The following is a 19,299-nucleotide window of genomic DNA, read 5'->3' on the forward strand; positions in this document are numbered from 1 at the left end:
TACAGATTTTGAAGGGGAAATGTAGACCCAAAATACCCGCCACTACACAATGTCTCAATACTCCCGACTACATGGATCTATCTCTTAAAAAAAATATATGTTTTTTATTGATTTTTTACAGAGAGGGAGAGGGATAGAGAGTTAAAAACATCAATGAGAGCCAAACATCGACCAGCTGCCTCCTGCATGCCCCCTACTAGGGATGTGCCTACAACCCAGGTACATGCCCTTGACCGGAATCTAACCTGGGACCCTTGAGTCTGCAGGCAGACGGTGTAGCTCTATCCACTGAGCCAAACCAGTCAGGGCCATGGATGCCTCTCTGACAAGGACACGGGTCAATGTGGGCCAAATAGAGCATTGCCATGTGGAAATTCGCATTGATGCATGCTTACCCTCTGTCATCAGACCCGCTCAGGTTCCACCCGCTCTCCCGATGACGCCCTTTGTAACAGTAAAGGGTCCTGTCCAGCATCTTGTGTACATGCAGCTGACATGTCACGTCTCTTCACTCGGGTCCCGTGGCCTCGGCATCTCCTTTTCATTCAGTGGGCGAAAGCCGGTCCTTGTCGGTGGTGAACCCGGTGTCCATGCTGTTTCCCTGTCCCTCCCTGGGCCCTTGGGAGTCTCTCTAGCTGGCTTCTGTGTGCTTCCGACACGCCCCCTCATTCCCGGAGCCCCTCTCCCTGTTCTTCACAGACCGGATCTCCCAGGCTCCGCCTGGCCTCTGCCTGCCCAGCCTGGGAGCCGGCCATTTCTCCAAGGAGCCTTTGCCTCTCGGAGAGGAGAATGGTGTTCAACAGCCAGGATGTGAGTGCTAAGCATGCACATGGCTACCCAGGCATCGCTGCTTCCGGCCATCTCAATGGACAGAGCTAGGCAATGTCTGTGTGCACGTGCATTTACATTCACACACACACACACACACACACCTGTATTATTTATTGTTTCTATGTCTGTCTATCTATCATCTATATTGAGTCCCATGTGTTCACAATGTGCCTGGGTTAACATCACAATGGTCTTTCTCATTTTCTCCATTTCTATGTTTGTAATTTACCAATGGTAAGAAAGTTGACTTCCTTATCCTTTATGTATTTACTAGAGGCCCAGTGCACGAATTCGTGCACCTTCAAAGGAACTGTGGGCCGTGAGGCTGCGGTAAGGCACAGGGGTGGGGTCTCGGTCCATCCTCTGTGCCCCTGCTCAGCCTCTCCCACTGCAGCCCCTGGTCCCTTGTCTGCCAGCAGCCCTGGTCCCGCCACCATGTGCTGACTGCACCAGCCCTGCTCACACCTGCTGATGTTGTGGAGTGATTGGGGCTGTTGTCAGCAGCAGCAGGTGCAAGCAGGGCTGTTAAGTAATGCCATTCCACGGTAATTAGGGCTGTTCCCTGGCAGTGGGTGCAAGAGGTGGCTGCCATCCCTATTGCCCCTCAGGAGCAGGGAGAGGTGGAGAAGCCATGAAGGGTGATAGCTCCTGCTGATGGCGCAGGAGGCTGGTGGACCTTCGGGCTTCAGCAGGGCTGAAAATCTGCATGTGATTACCTGCTGCTGAACAGCTGAGGGAGTCTCCCCTGACCCCATCATCCAGCATGGGGGAGGCGTGGGAGCGGGCAGCACCGTTACTGTGGACTGGAGGAGGTGAAAATGCAGAGCAGCTGGAGCACCTCTTTTCCTGTTCATCAAACTTACCTGTTTGTGTCCCTAAAGGGCCAATGTGCTTCCCAACAAATAAAAAGCCGTAGGTCCGGAGATTCGGGGAGCCCACTTCTCTAGGCCAGTGGTCGGCAAACTCATGAGTCCGCGGAGCCAAACGTCAACAGGACAACGATGGACATTTCTTTGAAGAGCCATTTTTTTTTTTTAAACGTAAACTTCTTCTAACGCCACTTCTTCAACATAGACTCGCCCAGGCCGTGGCATTTTTGTGGAAGAGCCACACGCAAGGGGCCAACGAGCCGCATGTGGCTCGCGAGCCGCCGTTTGCCGACCGTGGGGCTAGAGGGTGAAGGCGGGGTTCCTACACGCGGACGCCAGTGGCAGCTGCTGGAGAAGCACCAACCCTCCCAGGTGTCCCCACTGCCCCCGACACTGTCACACGCCCCGGGCTCTTCCCTGACTGCTGGGTCGTCTGCGGGGAGGGTGAACGGCATCTCTGAGCTGGATGCAGGAAGCCCAGTGGGGAGCACGTGTACCCCGCTATAAAGGGTTCGATGAAGTGCGAATGAAAGAGTCCCGACCTGAGAAAAGGGCTCGCTATGAGCCTCAGTCCCCTTCCCTGTTTGCCCAGGGCCGTAGGTGGCTTGTGAGTTGCAGTTTGCCGACCACAGGCCTAGACCCAACTCTGCTGAGAAAAACAGCCCAGGAGGCAAACCAGGGGCTGCAGGCAGGGCCCAGGGGACCAGCAACCCTCCCCCCCCCCCCCCCCCCCCACCCGCCGGCTCCTCTTGCAGGTGCTGCCTTGGGAAGGAGGAGGGAATGGAGAGTAACCTCCACGGGGTCTGCACCTTGGATTTGACTGAACATCGACGTGAAAGAGACATTTGAAACGAAAGAGACGATTTCAAAGCCAAAGAAACGGGTTTAATCTGAGCGGTGTCCCCTCTAACTAGCCGACGCCAGCGCCTCTCCTGTCGGCAGAGACCGGGGGCTCCTAAGACAGAGCAAGTGAGCAATACACGCCAGGGAAGCCATGTTTTCCTAAAGCGGCCGCGCTGCACATCGGAGCGGCCCCCTCGCGGGAACGTGGATGCCCGCTGCCTCTGTGGAGCGCCGCCTCTAGGCACACGCCCGATGTTCCACGTGGTCCTTACGTGCGTATGTATGTGCATCCCATACATATGTGGTGGGATGGCTGCAGAGGACACTAGGGAAACCCAGGGCCTTCCCCGGCATGCACGCTCATGGCTGAAGCAGGGACCATACAACTGCGGGCTGTGCTAGACTACAAGGCCATCCTCCGGTGCTTACGGCACCGCCAAGCCAGCGTGGCAAGGAGAGGCCATCAGACTCCCCCCGCTGGCTGGACGTTTACAGTGATTGATGGTCCTAGTATAAATGCAAACGGTGGAGTTGGACATACAAAAAGGAACAATGCTCGGTGTGCCTGTCCGGAAGTCACTGCCGACCCCAAAGAGAGAGAGAGAGCTGCGCGCACACCGACAGGCGTGTCTGGGCTGCAGCCGGCGGGCAGCCCGGTGTTAGTTTTGGACTCGGCAGTGTGCTGGACCTCTGCCCGAAGTCATGCCCGTCGTCCCCTGTGACTGCGTGCGCGTGCTGCGGGCCCGCGGGGCTCAGGCCTTGGGGTACAGCGTGACGGTGTCGTAGCCCTCGGGGGGCCGCGTGCGGGCGCGGGCGTGGGCCTCGCAGTACAGCTCGCCCTCCACGAAGAAGTAGCCCTTCTGCTTGAGGTTGAGGCTGCAGTCGGCGCACACGAAGCACTCGGGGTGGCGGTACTTGTCCCGCGCCTTCACCACGGCCCCGCTGGGGAGGGAAGGAGAGCGTCAGAGCCCCGGCGGCCAGCCCTGGCTCACCGGGGCCGGGGCCGGGAGGCAGGCGGGGTCTGCGCCACATCCGACGCCAGAGGCCCCGGCGCAGGAGGAGCACAGCGGCCGCACGGATGTACGTGTGTGTGTGTGCGTGTGCGTGTGTGTGTGTGTGTGTGTGGGGGGGGGGGGATGCATGATGCCAGGACACGCCATCGGGCGTCTCCCTCGGATATGGCTGCTTTTCAGATTTGCAAACAGGTCCTTGCCATGGAAATGATCGGCTGTCCCTTACTCACCCCTCCCCGTGGTCTCTCTGAAGGAGGGAGGCGCCATTCTGCAGAGGGTTCTGACCTTGGCCAAGGCCGTTGCCTACACAGCTGAACGCCCTGTCACGGCTCTCTGGGGCGCTGGCCCGGCCCCTGCTCTGGGCAGCTCAGAGAACACGGACCACGGGCAGAGAGGAGTTCCCACGGGGGGGGGGGGTGGAGAAGAGGGGGCTTGCCTCTCCTGGCAAACAGCTCGCTGCCGTTTAGGAGCAGCAATTGCTTTTGCTGAGGTCACAGCTCCCTGCTGAGATCCACTCTGCTCCTGAGCTTCCTGTCTTGCCTGCTTCCCCTGCCCTGCCCCCTTTTAAAAGATTATATTTTTATGGATTTCAGAGATGAAGAGAGAGGGAGAGAGAGCTAGAAACATCAATGACAAGAAAGAATCATTGATGGGCTGCCTCCTGCATGCCCCTCGCTGGGGAAGGAGCCTGCAACCCGGTGTCCCGATGGGGGATCGAACCGTGACCTCTTGGTTCCTAGGTTGATGCTCAACCACTGAGCCGCGCAGACCAGGCTCCTCCCAGCCGCTCTGCTCTGACCAGGCCTGTCTCCCACCGCCTCGCCTCCTGGGACGGCCCCTGGACGCCTGGCCACGCGGTGCCTCCGTGTGGCCGCCGCAGCGGAACACACCGGATGGAGGAGTGGCCGTGGGCCGTTTGTAGGGGGAGAGTGAGAAGACCTGGTTCCTGTGAAGATGTGGGGGTTCAGACATTAAGGTGCTGGATGGGGAAGCTGGGACTCTCTTTTTAACAATCGTGTTTGACTATTTGTGCCACTTAAGAAACCGGAAAGAGAATGTGTCGTCAAGAACAACCCAGTGGCTGCCGTGTGTGTGTGTGTGTGTGTGTGTGTGTGTGTGTGTGTGTGGTGTGTCTGTATGTGGTGTGTGTATGTGTGTCTGTATGTATGTGTGTATATACATGTGTATGTATATACGTATATGTATATATATGTGTGTATGTGTGTGTATGTGGTGGTGTGCATGTGGTGTGCGTATGTGTGTGGCGTGTATGTATGTGTGTATGTATATATATATGTGTGTGTATGTGTGTATGTATGTGTGTGTGTGTGTGTGTGTGTGTGTGTTTCCCTGGGTTTAGACACAAGAGGAAAACCTCGAAGTTGGTACCTTCACAAAGGTGGGGAGGGCTCTTTGAAGGGAAGTTTTGATTCTTGGAAATGACTTTTTAAATACACTCTGGGAAAGTTTTCTTTCCATGAGGATCCTCTGAAAAGGTCAGTGGAGATGTGCTGACTCACAGTATGCACCCACGGGAGGGCCCAGCTAAGGAGTTCTGGTGGAAGGAGAGACGTGTGGTGGATGTTGCATTTCCAGCCAATGAACAGAAACGGAGGGCTGCTCCCACGGCTGACGGACCCCCGCCCCCGCCCCGGGTACTGGGCACTCACACGATGCCGCTCCCGCACTTGTCACACAGCGGCATGCTCTGCGCGCCGCCCGCGCCGGGGGCTTTGGTGACGGGCGCCCTCACACTGCGCGTGCCCGAGGGACGGTCGTCTGAAAAGCAAAGGGCGCCTTTTATGGCAAAGGCTCAGCTGGCTGCGGGCGTCCTTGGCGTCTATTTTAAGGCGTGCACTTGGCCCGGAGGAATTCCCAAGGCGCTGCAGCCTCCGTTCCGAAGGAGAGGGGGTAGCTCAAGCTCACCCTGCGCCCAACAGGCCTGCCGAGCGGCCAGGGAGCAGTTTGTTGTGGTAGGAAGCTGCTGCAAAGTGCTCAGGGGAGCAGAGATTTTGCATTTTTTTTTTATCGTGGTAAAATATGCTTAATATAAAATTGACTATCTTAATGTTGTCAGTGGCATTAGGTGCGTTCACAAACATTATGAAATTGTTGCCTGTATCTATTTTTAGAAATATTTAATCATCTCAAACAGAAACTCTTTACCCATTAAGCAATAACTCTCCTCCCAGACCATGGTAACCTCTGCTGTGCTTTCTGTCTCCATGACTTGTCTGTTGTAGGTACCTCTTACTCACACAACTACAATCCTACAATATTTGTCCGTTTGTTGAGCTGACTTCACTTAGGACTTTTTAAAGCAGTGGTTCTCAACCTTTCTAGTGCCACGACCCTTTAATACAGTTCCTCATGTTGTGGTGACCCCCAACCACAAAATTATTTTCGTTGCTACTTCATAACTGTAATTTTGCTACTGTTATGCATTGTAATGTAAATATCTGTGTTTTCCGATGGCTTTAGGCGACCCTGCTAGCGGTTCTCAACCCGTGGGTCGCCTAAGACCATCAGAAAACACAGATATTCACAACAGTAGCAAAATGACAGTTATGAAGTAGCAACGAAGATAATTTTATGGTTGGAGGTCACCACCACACGAGGAACTGCATTAAAGGGTCGAGGCATTAGAAAGGTGGAGAACCACTGTTTTAAAGTTGCATCCCTGTTGTGGCATGCCAGAATTTCACTCCTTTTTAAGACTGAATAGTATTCCATCTTATGCATATACCACATTTTATTTATTCTTCATCGGTAGACATTTGTATTATCCCCATCATTTGGCTTTTGTGACTAAAGGCTGCTAGGAGCATTGGTGGGCCAGTATCTGTCTGAGTCCCTGCCTTACCTACCTCTCTTGAGTGCATATGTAGGAGTAGAATTGCTGGATCATGAGGTGACGCTGTGTTTCATTTTTTCAGGAACTGCCATCACTGGCGGGACCATCAGCCATGCACAAGGGCCCTCATTTCTCCACATCCTCACAATACTCTTTATTGTCCCTTTATTTCTGAGAATAGCATTGCTCAGGGGGCTTTATGCATTCTTGTGCAACTTGGAAGGGACAGGATCTACCTTTTGGAGGTGGGAACATATTGGTACGCGTGTGAGCCCTGAGGACAGCGGGAATGGGCTGCGGACCCAGCTCTGCTTCTTCCTGGCTGTGTGGCTTTGCACAAACCCACCCTCTCGGTGGCAATAGCTGCTCCCTCACAGTCACCGTGAGCAGGAAATGGTCATGTGGGCCAAGGGCTTAGCGCAGAATTGGGAACACACCACGGGCTGGTCACATGGTTACTTTGAGATTTTGATGACGATACTCTGGAGGATGGGAGGCTGAGACATCTTGCCACGCCCACTTACAACTCTGCTTACAGTATGGAAGCCCAGCCGGCCCTCGGGCACAGTGGATGGAATTTGCACTGGTGCCTTTTTACCAGGGGACCCGTTCTGGGAGCACCTCTCCTGACCCAGGCACCACCTGAAGCCTCCGAGCACAGACTCATTTGATTTCCGAACACAATGCAGGCTCAGCCTTCCATCCCCAGTCTGTCTGCCACCCTCCCCGCCCCCGGCCTGCCAACAGGCTCTGCCACCCCTGGCACCGGCGCCCGCACTCACCGTCGTTCACGAGCTCCTGGAGCACCCGGAAGGAGCCCGACTGGCGGGGCTGGGAGGGCTCCTCCTGACTGTTGTGGAGCATCCGGTACACGTCCGACTGGGGGGGCACCGAGGCTGTGGGTTCACTGAAACGGCACGGCGGGGGCGAGGCAGCGTCAGGGGTGTGCGGGCAGCAGGAGGCGCCCGTTATATCGACCACACTACTTTCCTAAATAGCCACAGACAGCCGTCCACAGTCCTCCCTACACCTGCGGTGACCCCTGCACAGAGATCCTGTACTCTCAGGCCCATCCCTGCTACGGCTCCCAAAGAGCGTCTCTTCACGCGGCTGCCTCAAACATGTCATTCAATACCCTCAGGCTCCCCCCGGCCCATCTCTGTTTGGCCACATACGATGGAGGGCCACTAAGAGGCGATGGTGAGGAAATAGTAATTCAAAAACAGACCTGTGTCTTTATGAATGGGTAATTATAGATGGGACCAAGATAAACTGTTTCTCAGAAAAAGAAGAGACAGCATACACACGATAGGCAGTGCGGGAGTGAGCCCAGTGCGATGACGCTCAGTCATCCGACTGTCCTTACGTTCAGATTCCCTTCTGATGCTAAACTAAAAGGATGTGGTTTAATGGTGTTTTTAGGATTAATTTGCTTTGTTAATTCCTGGAAACCACAAAGGTATCGTTTTGCTTGCAAATGGAAGGAATTCATACTGCCAGTGGTTGGAAGCTCCTAAGGTAAAAACTTTCACGTACAGTATATGTGAGTTATATCGACTACACTACTTTTCCTAAATAGCCACATTAAAGTTCATTTACAACAATACTGGAAGCTTTATTCTAATAAACTTCTTACAAACATATGATGAACAATAAAAAATGCCACAATAAAACTACACATCAGGCACTACGTGCTGTATTAACTTATGCCATTTCATGACATTGCCTAGAAAAGGTAGTTACTATCCACACATAATTTTACTACCTATATCATTTGTGAAGACAATTAATATTTAAATTTCTTTGCAAATTGGCTTTGAGATACATTATGCTATTATTATCTTATTGTATTAATTCCAGGAAATATTGATAGCTTTGGCATATTGTTACATAGTGCCCTTAGGAATGATACTATTTTAATTTATAAAAAGTGGTTCTGTAATATTAAAAATAATAAGATTTTTCTTATAATAAATTTTAATTGAAAAAAAACTGATGGCAAAAGTACTTTAAACAAGTGTTTATAATAAAGAAAAAAGTAATCAAAATGGAGACCATTGGAAGTTAAATATCTACAATAGCAGCTTAAGATATTCACTTCTAACCCCTTATTCATGGCAGAAATTTTAAATGGAAAATAATGACACAAGATGCCATTGGAAGGGAGAAGTATCATTTCTTTTAAAACTCCTCTGGACCTCTCATCCCTCCCCAATTTTTGACCCCCCAAGGAGAAACATAGAGTATGCTAGATTATTGATCCTCTTTGAGAGGTATTGTACCATAACTTGTAAAGTACACTGTAGCTTTTCAGAACACATATACATTTGGCCCTCCCATGATTTTAGTTTATTAAACTAAATGGGTCACATAAAGCTCTATTTCATTCTTCAAATCACTGTTACCATTAGACTTAGACATTTGCAATAAATCCTTAGCATTTCCTCCGTAAAGCGTCTCACACAGCTTCCTTTCAGCTAAGACCGTGTTAAAAGGCCCCCGGAGAGCCGACATTGCCCACGTGCTTAGTTAGTATGCCCACGGTTCAGAATGACCCGCATTACCTCATGGCGGGCGCTTCCCCTAGCGCTGTGGAAACCTGACCCTGCAGAGTTTCCATAATATTGTCATCTGAGTACAACTGCATGGGAGTGTTAAACTGAGCATGTACAATCTTCACACCGGGAAGCTCCATTTCCAAAGGAATGTTAGGGGCCATCTTAGCAGCAACTTTCAAGTCGCCGGGGCAAATAGTGCTAACAGTGCTGATGGAGGAAGGGGTGCTACGTCCACTGCTACCGTCAATACCGGACGGAGTGCTGCATCCACTGTGTTAATGACCACGTGACACGGAGGGGACACGGGACCAGAGACACCAGACAGAGGAACACAGAGAACAAGGACAGAGAGGTTAACAGGGATTGAAGACAAAAAAGTGAGAGGTGAATCAAATCAAATGAAAACAGAGTGTGGATTTCTGGCTACCATTTATTTTAACTGGAAAGGACATTTAAAAATTCGTGGTTGCAAAAAGTTGCACACAGTTGAAAGGTACAGGTGACAGCGCATTTTCTGGCTCTGTTCTACCAGGCGATATGCAAGTTGAAGGTCACACATAAACAGGTTGTATGTAGAAGGTGGAAAAGGTGCTACCCTACTCGCTTTTTAAACATAGGCCAGGTCATTTTAAACTTGACAAGATCACAGACAGAGGGTGCAGGGAAATCACATTGGCTGGGTACCCTTTTACATTTCTGAGGTGCAATATTTAAAATGAAACGATTAAGGAATGGTCCATGCAAATAGTGACTGACTAGGCCACATGAAGGTCCAATGAAATTTTTAGGCTAGACATTTCCAAATAAGGGCGTCTCAGAAATGCAGTTGAGTTTAATTGAATCACACCTAGAAACATGTTGGTTCTGTGATACAGATTATGTTTCAAGGCTATGTTGTAAACATTTTATCTGGACTATTTTAATGTTTTCTGGGTCACTCTTTAATTTGGTGAGGAATTGCTTCTAAAAACTGTCCAGTGATTTAATACAGGCTCTAGAACAGCCAACAAATGCTTGTCACCTTGAAATTAATGATTAGAGAGCACATATGGTGATCTTGGACTCTTTAGAGGCTCTGTAGAGCTGAGGTCTATTTCTTTTATACATCGCTGTTTCATGCAAACTTTTGAAAACACACGTATACTCATGCATACTTATCATTTTTTTTTTTTTTTACAGACAAGAAGGGAGTTGTTATTAAAACACCAGAGTGGCCAGTCATGCAATTCTCAGGACAGCTGGGAGAGAGCGCATGTTCTCTATGAAGCTAGGTAGAAGGCTGGTCACAACTGACATGCCAAGGACTAAACTGTCATGCCTCTCCATGCATTTTACATGCAGCATGAGAAATGCATCGTATGAAAATAAAATATACTGAGATTTTTTAGAAGCACAGTAATTTAAGACAAAGCCAAAGGAAACATTAGTATTAGTCACCTCCATTATGCCTGCAGATTAGTGTTGCTGCAAACTCAAGACAGACGATTCATATGGTGTGTTCATCTCAACGTCGGTGCTCTCTGAGGGCTCAGGTATGATCCATCTCTGCATTTACTCTCTAGAGCTGCTCATGTTAACCTCAGCCCCACACAGAGAGCACAAACCAAGAGGATTTGGGGGCCTTGATGTTGTTGACTGATTAGTCTGGACAACCCATGCCACTAAAGGGATGAAACGTTGTTTTTGTGTCTTGTGTTATCCAATTTAACCACCTACTGAGCCTAAATGAGGCAGGGTGGATCATCAGCTTTATAGGTGGTCTTGTCAACTCCTTGGCTTGAGAACCTGTTTAAAACTCAGTCTGTGAATTGGTCGATCACATACCAAAAACAGTGCCTTATTCACTGTTTCCATAGGCTCAGTGCTACACTGGCTCCTGAAAGTGACTTTAGTGGGTAAAAGAATAGAAGGGACATTTCAGTTGTAATGCCGTCTAGTCAGGATCCTATTGATTTGATCTAAGTGAAGCTTATGAAACTGTAAGTTTGGGATTTGAAACACTTGAGTTAAATCTTAGGAAACCTGGGCCTAAAATAGTGAGCCTTTCCCACAAGCATTGTAACTACCCTGATCTTACTGTGGGCCCTGCATCGTGCTAGTGGATGAACTAGGATCAATTCAGAATTTACAGGTATTCCTCTTTTTTATAGTTGTAATGAATAATCCCTTTCCGTTGTTAGTGTTCTCTGTACATGCCTGTTTGGGTATATAACTTTATTGAACAAAGATTGTATTCTATCTTTTAATTTCCTTATCATTCTATTTAGGGGACCCTGTCTATTGGATAGATAAGAAATAAACTCTAAGCAAACTAGAATTAGTTTTCTTATACATTTTTGGGACTATTTAAAAAGACCTCTTGACCTGATGCTTTAAAAAAATGTTTTTTCCTGGTGTGGCTCAGTTGGTTGGTTGTTGTCCCATGAACTGAAAGGTTGATGGTTCAATTTAGGGCATATGCTTGGGTTTCGGGCTCAATGGGTGTGCAGGAGGTGTCCCATGATGTCTTGCTCTTATATCAATATATATATATATATATATATATATATATATATATATATATATATATATATATATATATATATTCAATAGTAAAATAGCATTTTAACATTTAATTGAGTGTTATAGTGTCAGGAGGGGTTGGGAAGCTGTTGGATATGGTGAAATAGGGAAAAGATGCAGAAGAAAATGGAATGGGAATAAGAGGACAAACAGAAGTGAAAAAGGACTGTGCAGAGTAGGTGTGAGGGAGGGATCATGGCTCCTGGTTCTTCTTGCCACTAAGGAAATACCAGGTACTCGTTGGGTTGTGTTCCTCTATCTGATGACATTTACTGGGTGTGTGCTTTGTGCCAGCTGCATTTCTAGGTGGTGGATATAGTCCTGAACTTCCATTCTAGTGAAGGAAGATGTATTTTGTCATAATTGCCTTGTGAGCATCTTCCTCCTGCTCTTTCCAGGTGACACCACATAAGTGTCTGGCTTATTTTGAGGAATCCTCTGCTCCTGACTCTAGCTTCTGGGAAGGTCTGCACATGTGCATCACATATATAATAAGTGATGACTGACCATCTGCAGCTGGCACCATAACCTCAGGTGTCTCCAAGGGCCAGGAGGGTCACGTCTATAGGAAAACTGGCCAGGAATCACACACTTAGGAGTGATGGGCATGCATTTGGGCAGCTAGAGAGTAGCTGTTCCATCTTAAAGGCACTTACCTAAATTCATTTGAATAATCAAAGGGCTAAATAAAGCACTACCTGTGAATGGATCCACCCATAGCTCACTGGTTTGGGAAACCTGATATAGATCCTCAGCCAGTGATCCTAACCTGCTAGGATCCATGTGGCCTGACCATACTACCAGTTTTCTTGATTTTTCTTGATATTTTTACAGTGAGGAAGGGAGAGGGATAGAGAGTTAGAAACATCGATGAGAGAGAAACATCGACTGGCTGCCTCCTGCACACCTCCTACTGGGAATGTGCCCGCAACCAAGGTACATGCCCTTGAATGGAATTGAACCTGCGACCTTTCAGTCCGCAGACTGATGCTCTATCCACTGAGCCAAACCGGTGAGGGCCCAACTCTGTCTTAATTTACTTATTTTCCTTCAGGTGGAAAAGTTCCTTTTCAAGGCCCTCTCTTCCTTTGCAGGTATCCGCAGGAATGCAAATAGATGTTTATGTCAGGGCTGGAAGGCGTGGGGTTGCCCAGCTGCTCCTATGGTGCTGGAGGAGCAGGTGGCGAGGTGGGGATGATGAGGGCCTAACATAAGCAGCTCCCTACATCCCCACCTGTGGCCCTCCTTCCTGCCTCCTGATGGGAGGGCTGGTTTCCACTTTTGCTCCTGCTGGCTGGGCCTTCCTGAGCTGCCGTTGGGACATCTGCCTGCCTCAGAGGTCAGTGAGTCCTGTTGGGATGTGGGGGGTGTTAGTTATAAATATACGTGATGATGGCACAGCATTTGGAGCTCTGTAATCCGGTCAGTATTTACTCCTGGAAGTGGAGGAGCTTAGTTGGCTCTCTACTCTGCTGAGCTTGTTCCCTTTGCTTTTGAAAGAAGCTTCCAAATGGAAAGAAAAAAAAAAAGTAGTCACTCCAAACACCTCAGAAGTTACTCTTCAGGGAGATTAGTAAGGATTCATTAAAGAAGCATGCACTCCACATCTCACAGTCTCAAAGCTTATGACCTGCTTCGGCCTGGGATTATGAAAGGTTTGGGCCGAATATTGTGCTTGTGTTCAAAGTAGTTCACATCCTGTGGAAACAAAGGGTTAAACAGTCCCTCAGTGGAAGACTAATCTGTGACTTTAGATAAAATCAAGCAAACAGTAACTGGACAGAGCCGGTTATTTACCACCAAATATTGACATGAGTGGTTTCTTCCTTTTAAACCGTCCACTCACTAAACGTTCCAGGGCTGGCAGATTGGAACAACGGTCAGGATGCTTGTCTTTAGGTCAGGAAAGTAAAACAGCAAGAGCTGGACTTTGGGAAAGGAAGAGAAACTGGGCTACTGCCCTTAGGAACGCGGTGGCCAGAGGCGGAGGCCGGTACTTACTTTTGAGGTGAACTAGGAATGAGACCCCGCAGCTGTCCGTGGAGCGCGTCTTGGATATTGCTAGTTGAATAGAGCCCAATGGGTGAGTTATAGGAAGCGCTCACTACCTGTCTTTTGTCATCAATGTTTGCTGCTGCAACAAAAGGCTGGGCCCTTCTGTTGTGTGAGGTACCAATGGGTTTGAACTCCTGTACAATGGCAGACAAAATACACAGAGCCACAGAGGGCACAACAGAGCCGTTAATGAGCAAACCAACAGCAACCGCGACGGTTAAACAAGGCTTCTTACCCAATACAAGGTTAATGCAAGATTAAAGGGGGAGTCGGGCATAAACCATTCTGTGTTTTCCGTGAATTTGACCTGAGCTGTCTGCATCCACCAGATGTTCAGGTGCAAAGGAACTGACCTTATTTGTAATATTATAAACCAGTGGTCAGCAAACTCATTAGTCAGCAGAGCCAAATATCAACAGTACAACGATTGAAATTTCTTTTGAGAGCCAGATTTTTTAAACTTAAACTTCTTCTAACGCCACTTCTTCAAAATAGACTCGCCCAGGCCGTGGTATTTTGTGGAAGAGCCATACTCAAGGGGCCAAAGAGCTGCATGTAGCTCTCGAGCCGCAGTTTGCAGACCACTGTTATACAAGAATTAAAACACTGTATCTTTTGTCTGCCCCCTGTGGACTTCTAGATCCATAGCTTTTAGCAAATTCTCATTTGACTCATTTGGATAGAGAAATTTTGCGTTAGAAATGAGATTGTTACCTTAAACAACTATACTACTTAACATTTTCTTAAGTAGAACTTACATTTGCTTTATCTTCTATTAATATCTTAAAATTTCCCCATTTTAGGAAATGAAGGAATAAAATGACCAGAAAGAGAGTGAGCATTTGTGAATAACTAAATCATTTTAACTAACCTAAGGAAAAGTTCTGCTTTTTCTTTTTCCTTTTTTTAATTGTTTAAAGTATTACATATGTCTCCTTTCCCCCTGATTGACACCCCCTGCTTTTTCTTAAAACCTATAACAAAAACCAAAATCCTTAATGTGGATTCAGTTATACCTTAAGTTTAGAAAAAATAGTAGTAATGAAAAGACTCTTGTTTCTGATCCAAGTGGGAATAGCATTTATATAAAACCTCCTTTGCTTTTATTGTGACGATTTCACTGCTATGTGTTTAAAAAACTCTTCATGTTTACTCTAGTTCCAGAAAGATTACAGTCAGTAATGTAGAGATAGCTAATGCGTGTAATTCACAAAAGGATTTTCGCTTTATTATTCAGGGAAAAGGGTCCTAAACTCTAAATTGGAAATATGCCCGCATGATCTGAAACTTTATATTATTATGTTAATGTCAGAACCATGTTTTCTAATTTTTGGGTAGATCTATCATGCCATAAAGTTATTACAGTTATTTTCTAAGCCGCAAAAGAAAACCAAAGTGAACACTGCAATCCACACAAGCTGATTCTCTTCCCACATCTCTTCATTTGGCAGACTTAGTAAGATAAGTCTTTGCAGCAGTATTTCCACTCACACGTGCACATCAGCTTCATTTGTTTTTGCGAATGTGTCACCAGTGTCTCACACAAATTTCAAGTAATACAAACATTTATGATTATTTGGAATTTTACCGGAAAGATAAATTTTATTAAAAAATAAAAAGATCTTATAATATTCTTATTCATGTCATTTTTTTCTTTCTTGTCATTACAGATGAGAAAGTTGTGGGATAGTTCTTTGTGTGTGTGTGTGTGTGTGTGTGTGTGTGTGTTTAATTAGAAAGGAGACTATCTCCCTTTTTTTAGGGCTGAGTGTTGATTAACCATTTTGATTAGCCATTATTATGCCATGAAATTGTGAACTGGAAATAATTTTAAGTAACGACAGTGGCCATAACTCAAGCCTTTGATACTCTTTTCAATATGAAAGAAGACAGAAGGCTAATTGCTTAATTGCCTAATTTCGTTTTGGTGGATTATAAATCTCTCAGGCTAATTAAAAGTGAAATCAGGCAGGACTGAAGAGCTCACACTATTTGGAACTTAGCTTTAAAAAAAAACCACACAAAGTAGGATACGCTCTAAATATTTGGTAAATACAATTGAACTTATAAAAACTAGTTTACATAGTCTGATGGCTTTATAGGAAACATATTCTGCCATTACTTTATCTTCATAGTCTGAAATTGGTAAATAAACATGGATGGCGATTGTCTTCTAAGGGAGGAAGCTTTCTGAAAAGGTTTGTGCACTAGTCATTGCTAGTGGTGCATCCAAATGGCAGCACACAGGTTAGTCAGCTCCACGCCTTCCTTTGCCATGTTCAGTGTTGGTTATATGTTGCACAACTCAGATGTGTAATTTGTTAGGAAAAAACAATGCCTTTAGTATCTAGTCAGATCATAAAAAGTTTTTCCAACAGGCTTCAAACATCCGTATTTAGGCTTTGCAAAGCGTTAGTTCATGGGTTGCTAGTCATTCAAAAAGCAGCGCCGTGACATGTGTCCGCCAAAGGTAAACAACAGAGGGAAGACAGCACGGAGGCCACCTTCCGTCTCTCTCACCTCGCCGCTGGTGGTCAAACAGGGCGGAGGGACCAACCCAACTGGAAGCCCGCCGTTCCACTTTAATTTCCTTTTAATTTTATAGTGGAAAGCCATTCGTAATGGAAAATACTGGTAAAGACTTTATATAGCAGTGAATCGAGTCCAGCTCTCGTGTTTATTCTACCCAGACAAAAGCATCCAAGGGATTCTTATCTCTTAGGCAGTCAATAAATTACCATTGCAGTTAATTAACATTTTAAACATTATTTTTAAACGTTAGGAGCTTCCATTAAGGAATGGTATTTTGAGTTAATGAGATGCTAGGGCTGTCTGTGAAAGCAGAGATCTGCTGACATCGGGAGAAAGCAGCTCTGGACACCCCTCTCCCAAGTCCCCGAGTGACCTCAGCAGTGACAGCATCAGCAGTGACAGCACTCAGAGACAGTTTCCCTCCCAGTGTCTCACGTGGAGAAGTTGTTACAGGTGAAGATTGACTCTGAGAACTGAGGCAGTTGTCACCTCCAACGAACAACATGTGTGTAACATACGTATAATTTATAAGGAAAAATGGTGGGGAATAAGGAAAAAATGATATCAAGGGATCATACATTTGATCAAGCCACACTGACTAAATGATTATATTTTATGCCTGAAATTTATGAACATTCACTTCACCAGACTCATCCTCACCCTACAAATGAAAAGTAAAGTCACCCTCACTTTATTACTGCAGAAAGTTTCACATTTTTTTTTTTTTTTATTTCTCACTGGGGAAGAATTTGGGGACCTGGGATTGTGAAAACTTGCTTTGTGTAGGCTGCCATCAGTTATCAAAATATTGGAGAACAAGGTTATTTTATGAACATAGAAAGAACTCCAGCCCTTATCCTATTTAACTGTACATGTAGTACATCCTCATCAGCAAATCTTCTATCACCAGGATTCAGTCCTTTTCATGGAAGTGGAAACAGCCTTCTTATCATTTAGAAAAGAACCATTTTTTTTGTTTTTGTTTTTTTGTTTTGGGAAAGTTTCTCTTCTGTCTTGTGAAAGCTACATCCTCAACTCACATTAAACAAACATGAGGGTAATGTTCTGTTTAAGAATGTAGGCTTTGGAGAATGACGTAGAACTCTATGTCGTTAGTCTAGAATGCTCTTAGTCTAGAACGATGTTTTTAGCCTGCCTTTAGTGTAGAACAGTGTTTTATAGAGAAAAATGCAGGCCTGTGCTATTGGCCAGGCCCAGGGCTGAAGGAAAGGCATGTATGCAATGACTAGAGTTAATCTAAATAACCACTAAAGTTTCAAGTCTAAATTCATAAAAACAAAATTTAACTACTTCATAATGGCATAGAAAAGTGAAAAAAATTATATATTAAATGTTTGTATCAACTATTACTATAATTGTGTATGAAAAAGTCTCTAAAGCCTAACCCTATGCACATGGAAAAAAACTGGAAATAAATATGCAAAAGATATTATTTGTGGCTGTGCTTAGATATAGGATATACTGTATAGTAGTGGGTTTTTCCTCCATTAAACATATGCTACTTTTAAAATGAAGAAGAGTATTTTATTCCAAGAGCAAAGGCCACACGACTCACAATAAATGCTTGACTGGGGCTGCGAAACAAGAACCCACACTGGGTTTGCTCAAAGGCGTTTCCCTGCTCACTTGTGTGGCATCCTGAAGCATGCTGTGCCAATGGCATTGGCTTCTCAGACTAACACACCTTTGTTGTCCAGAAGTTTGCAGAGTTCTCATTTGGGCTATGAGGGTGGGTGTAGGGAAGGCAACTCTTTGCATAGTGTTGTGCTTATTAAAAAATAAAAAAGAATATAAACATGACCTCAGTTTAGCTTCCTCCAGTCTCATTCTACAGGTGGCACGCACTGCTTGGTTGTATCACTGGGTTCTGTTCTAGTGTGTGCTGTGGGCATTTAGGCAGCAGAGGCTGGGAAGTGAGCTGTGTTGTGGAGGGAAATGTCTGTTCTCAAGTGCTGGTCTGGCAGACACCTGGCCTGAGGATGTCAAGAGGAGGAATCCGCTGGTCCATCAGGAAAGGAATCCAAGTGGTTCTTATCACACAGGCCTCTAGGAGAGGGTGTGAGTAAGAAGTACTCATGACTCAAACTAAAGGAATGTTCAGAGGTTCCATCTGACTGGCTCCTGAACCCTTAACCCAATCTTCATCTTTTTTTTTTTTTTTAAAACCCTACTTCCTTCTCCATCTTTCCCTCATGCTTGGTATCAATGTTCCTATTGTCTAACCCCCAAAATACAGGACACATGCGCTAACCCATGATTGTTGAGAGGGCAGAGTATTTCAAATTAGGGTTATGGTTTAAAATTCAGTTCTTGGAATAGCTGAGTCATAAATTATAAACATAGTCATAAATTCATGCTCATAGTTTACAAAAGGGACTTCTTCTAGCATTGAAACTCAGACAATTGCCCTTAAACTCCATTCCGGAGAGAAATGTTCGCAAATCACAGGGGACCATTAGCCAAAGTGCCCCCTGAGCTTCGAAAGTACAGTAGTTGCTGAGTCAGTCACCCACGCTCTACAGGGGGCGCTGTGACCTGATCAGGGATCACTGGGGCTCTGGGAGTTGGGTCAAATTTGTCCAATTGGTCCCCTATCTTGGCATCTCACGTTGATAAACTTGAGTTTAAAAAATCAGGAGAGATTTTGAAAGAAAAAAAAAATTCGCAGAAGGATGCAGTACAATTTTGGGTGTGTGCTATATGTGGAAGAGGCAATTCAGAATTCTACCCAGTTTGTCCTGGTGATCATGAGATCGGGGTCAGGAAATGCATGTATCTGAGCCTCAAATTTCCTTTTTATTTATTTATTTAATTTTTTTAATAAAGCACCACATGATCTCTTTTTCTAAAGTGTTGCCTCTAAGTGATGAATTGATAGGGTGGGAAGAAGCCAGTGGGCTTAGCTATCTACGAGTGACAGCTCTGCATCAAGAACTCCATTTTTTCTTCTCTCAGTCTTTTTTTTCTATCAACTATTGATTAGTGGTATTATTACTCACCCACCCACCTGGGTGCATTCAGATCTCTTCCCACCACCTTTATTGCCTGTCTTACCCATTTTTTGCTTACCCTCATCTGACCTAAGCACCCCCTCGCCTTGCACAGTCACTTTTACCTGCAGCAACGGGGGTTTGGGATGGGGTGGGATGGAGGTGGGCAAG

General features: G+C 46.2%; 1 protein-coding gene across 3 annotated transcripts in view; it reads right to left on the reverse strand.

Moving 5' to 3' along the window:
• Positions 1–2,563: 2,563 nt before the first annotated feature.
• The window catches only part of PDLIM3 (PDZ and LIM domain 3), a 29,659-nt gene continuing 12,923 nt past the window's right edge, over positions 2,564–19,299 (reverse strand). The window contains exons 4-8 of one of the 3 annotated variants that reach the window (XM_084876892.1): positions 13,161–13,228; positions 8,975–9,238; positions 7,193–7,317; positions 5,227–5,335; positions 2,564–3,485 (exon numbers count right to left, since the gene is read on the reverse strand). In XM_084876892.1, coding sequence (XP_084733018.1) covers positions 3,296–3,485; positions 5,227–5,335; positions 7,193–7,317; positions 8,975–9,238; positions 13,161–13,228 — 756 coding nt within the window. In that variant the 3' untranslated portion in view covers positions 2,564–3,295. Of the gene's footprint in view, positions 3,486–5,226; positions 5,336–7,192; positions 7,318–8,974; positions 9,239–13,160; positions 13,229–13,531; positions 13,720–19,299 lie in introns of all 3 variants that reach the window. The other 2 variants (XM_084876894.1, XM_084876893.1) reach the window with 2 other exon arrangements.

This window comes from Pipistrellus hanaki, assembly GCF_964339955.1.
Source record: "Pipistrellus hanaki genome assembly, chromosome: 3".
Lineage (NCBI taxonomy): Eukaryota > Metazoa > Chordata > Mammalia > Chiroptera > Vespertilionidae > Pipistrellus > Pipistrellus hanaki.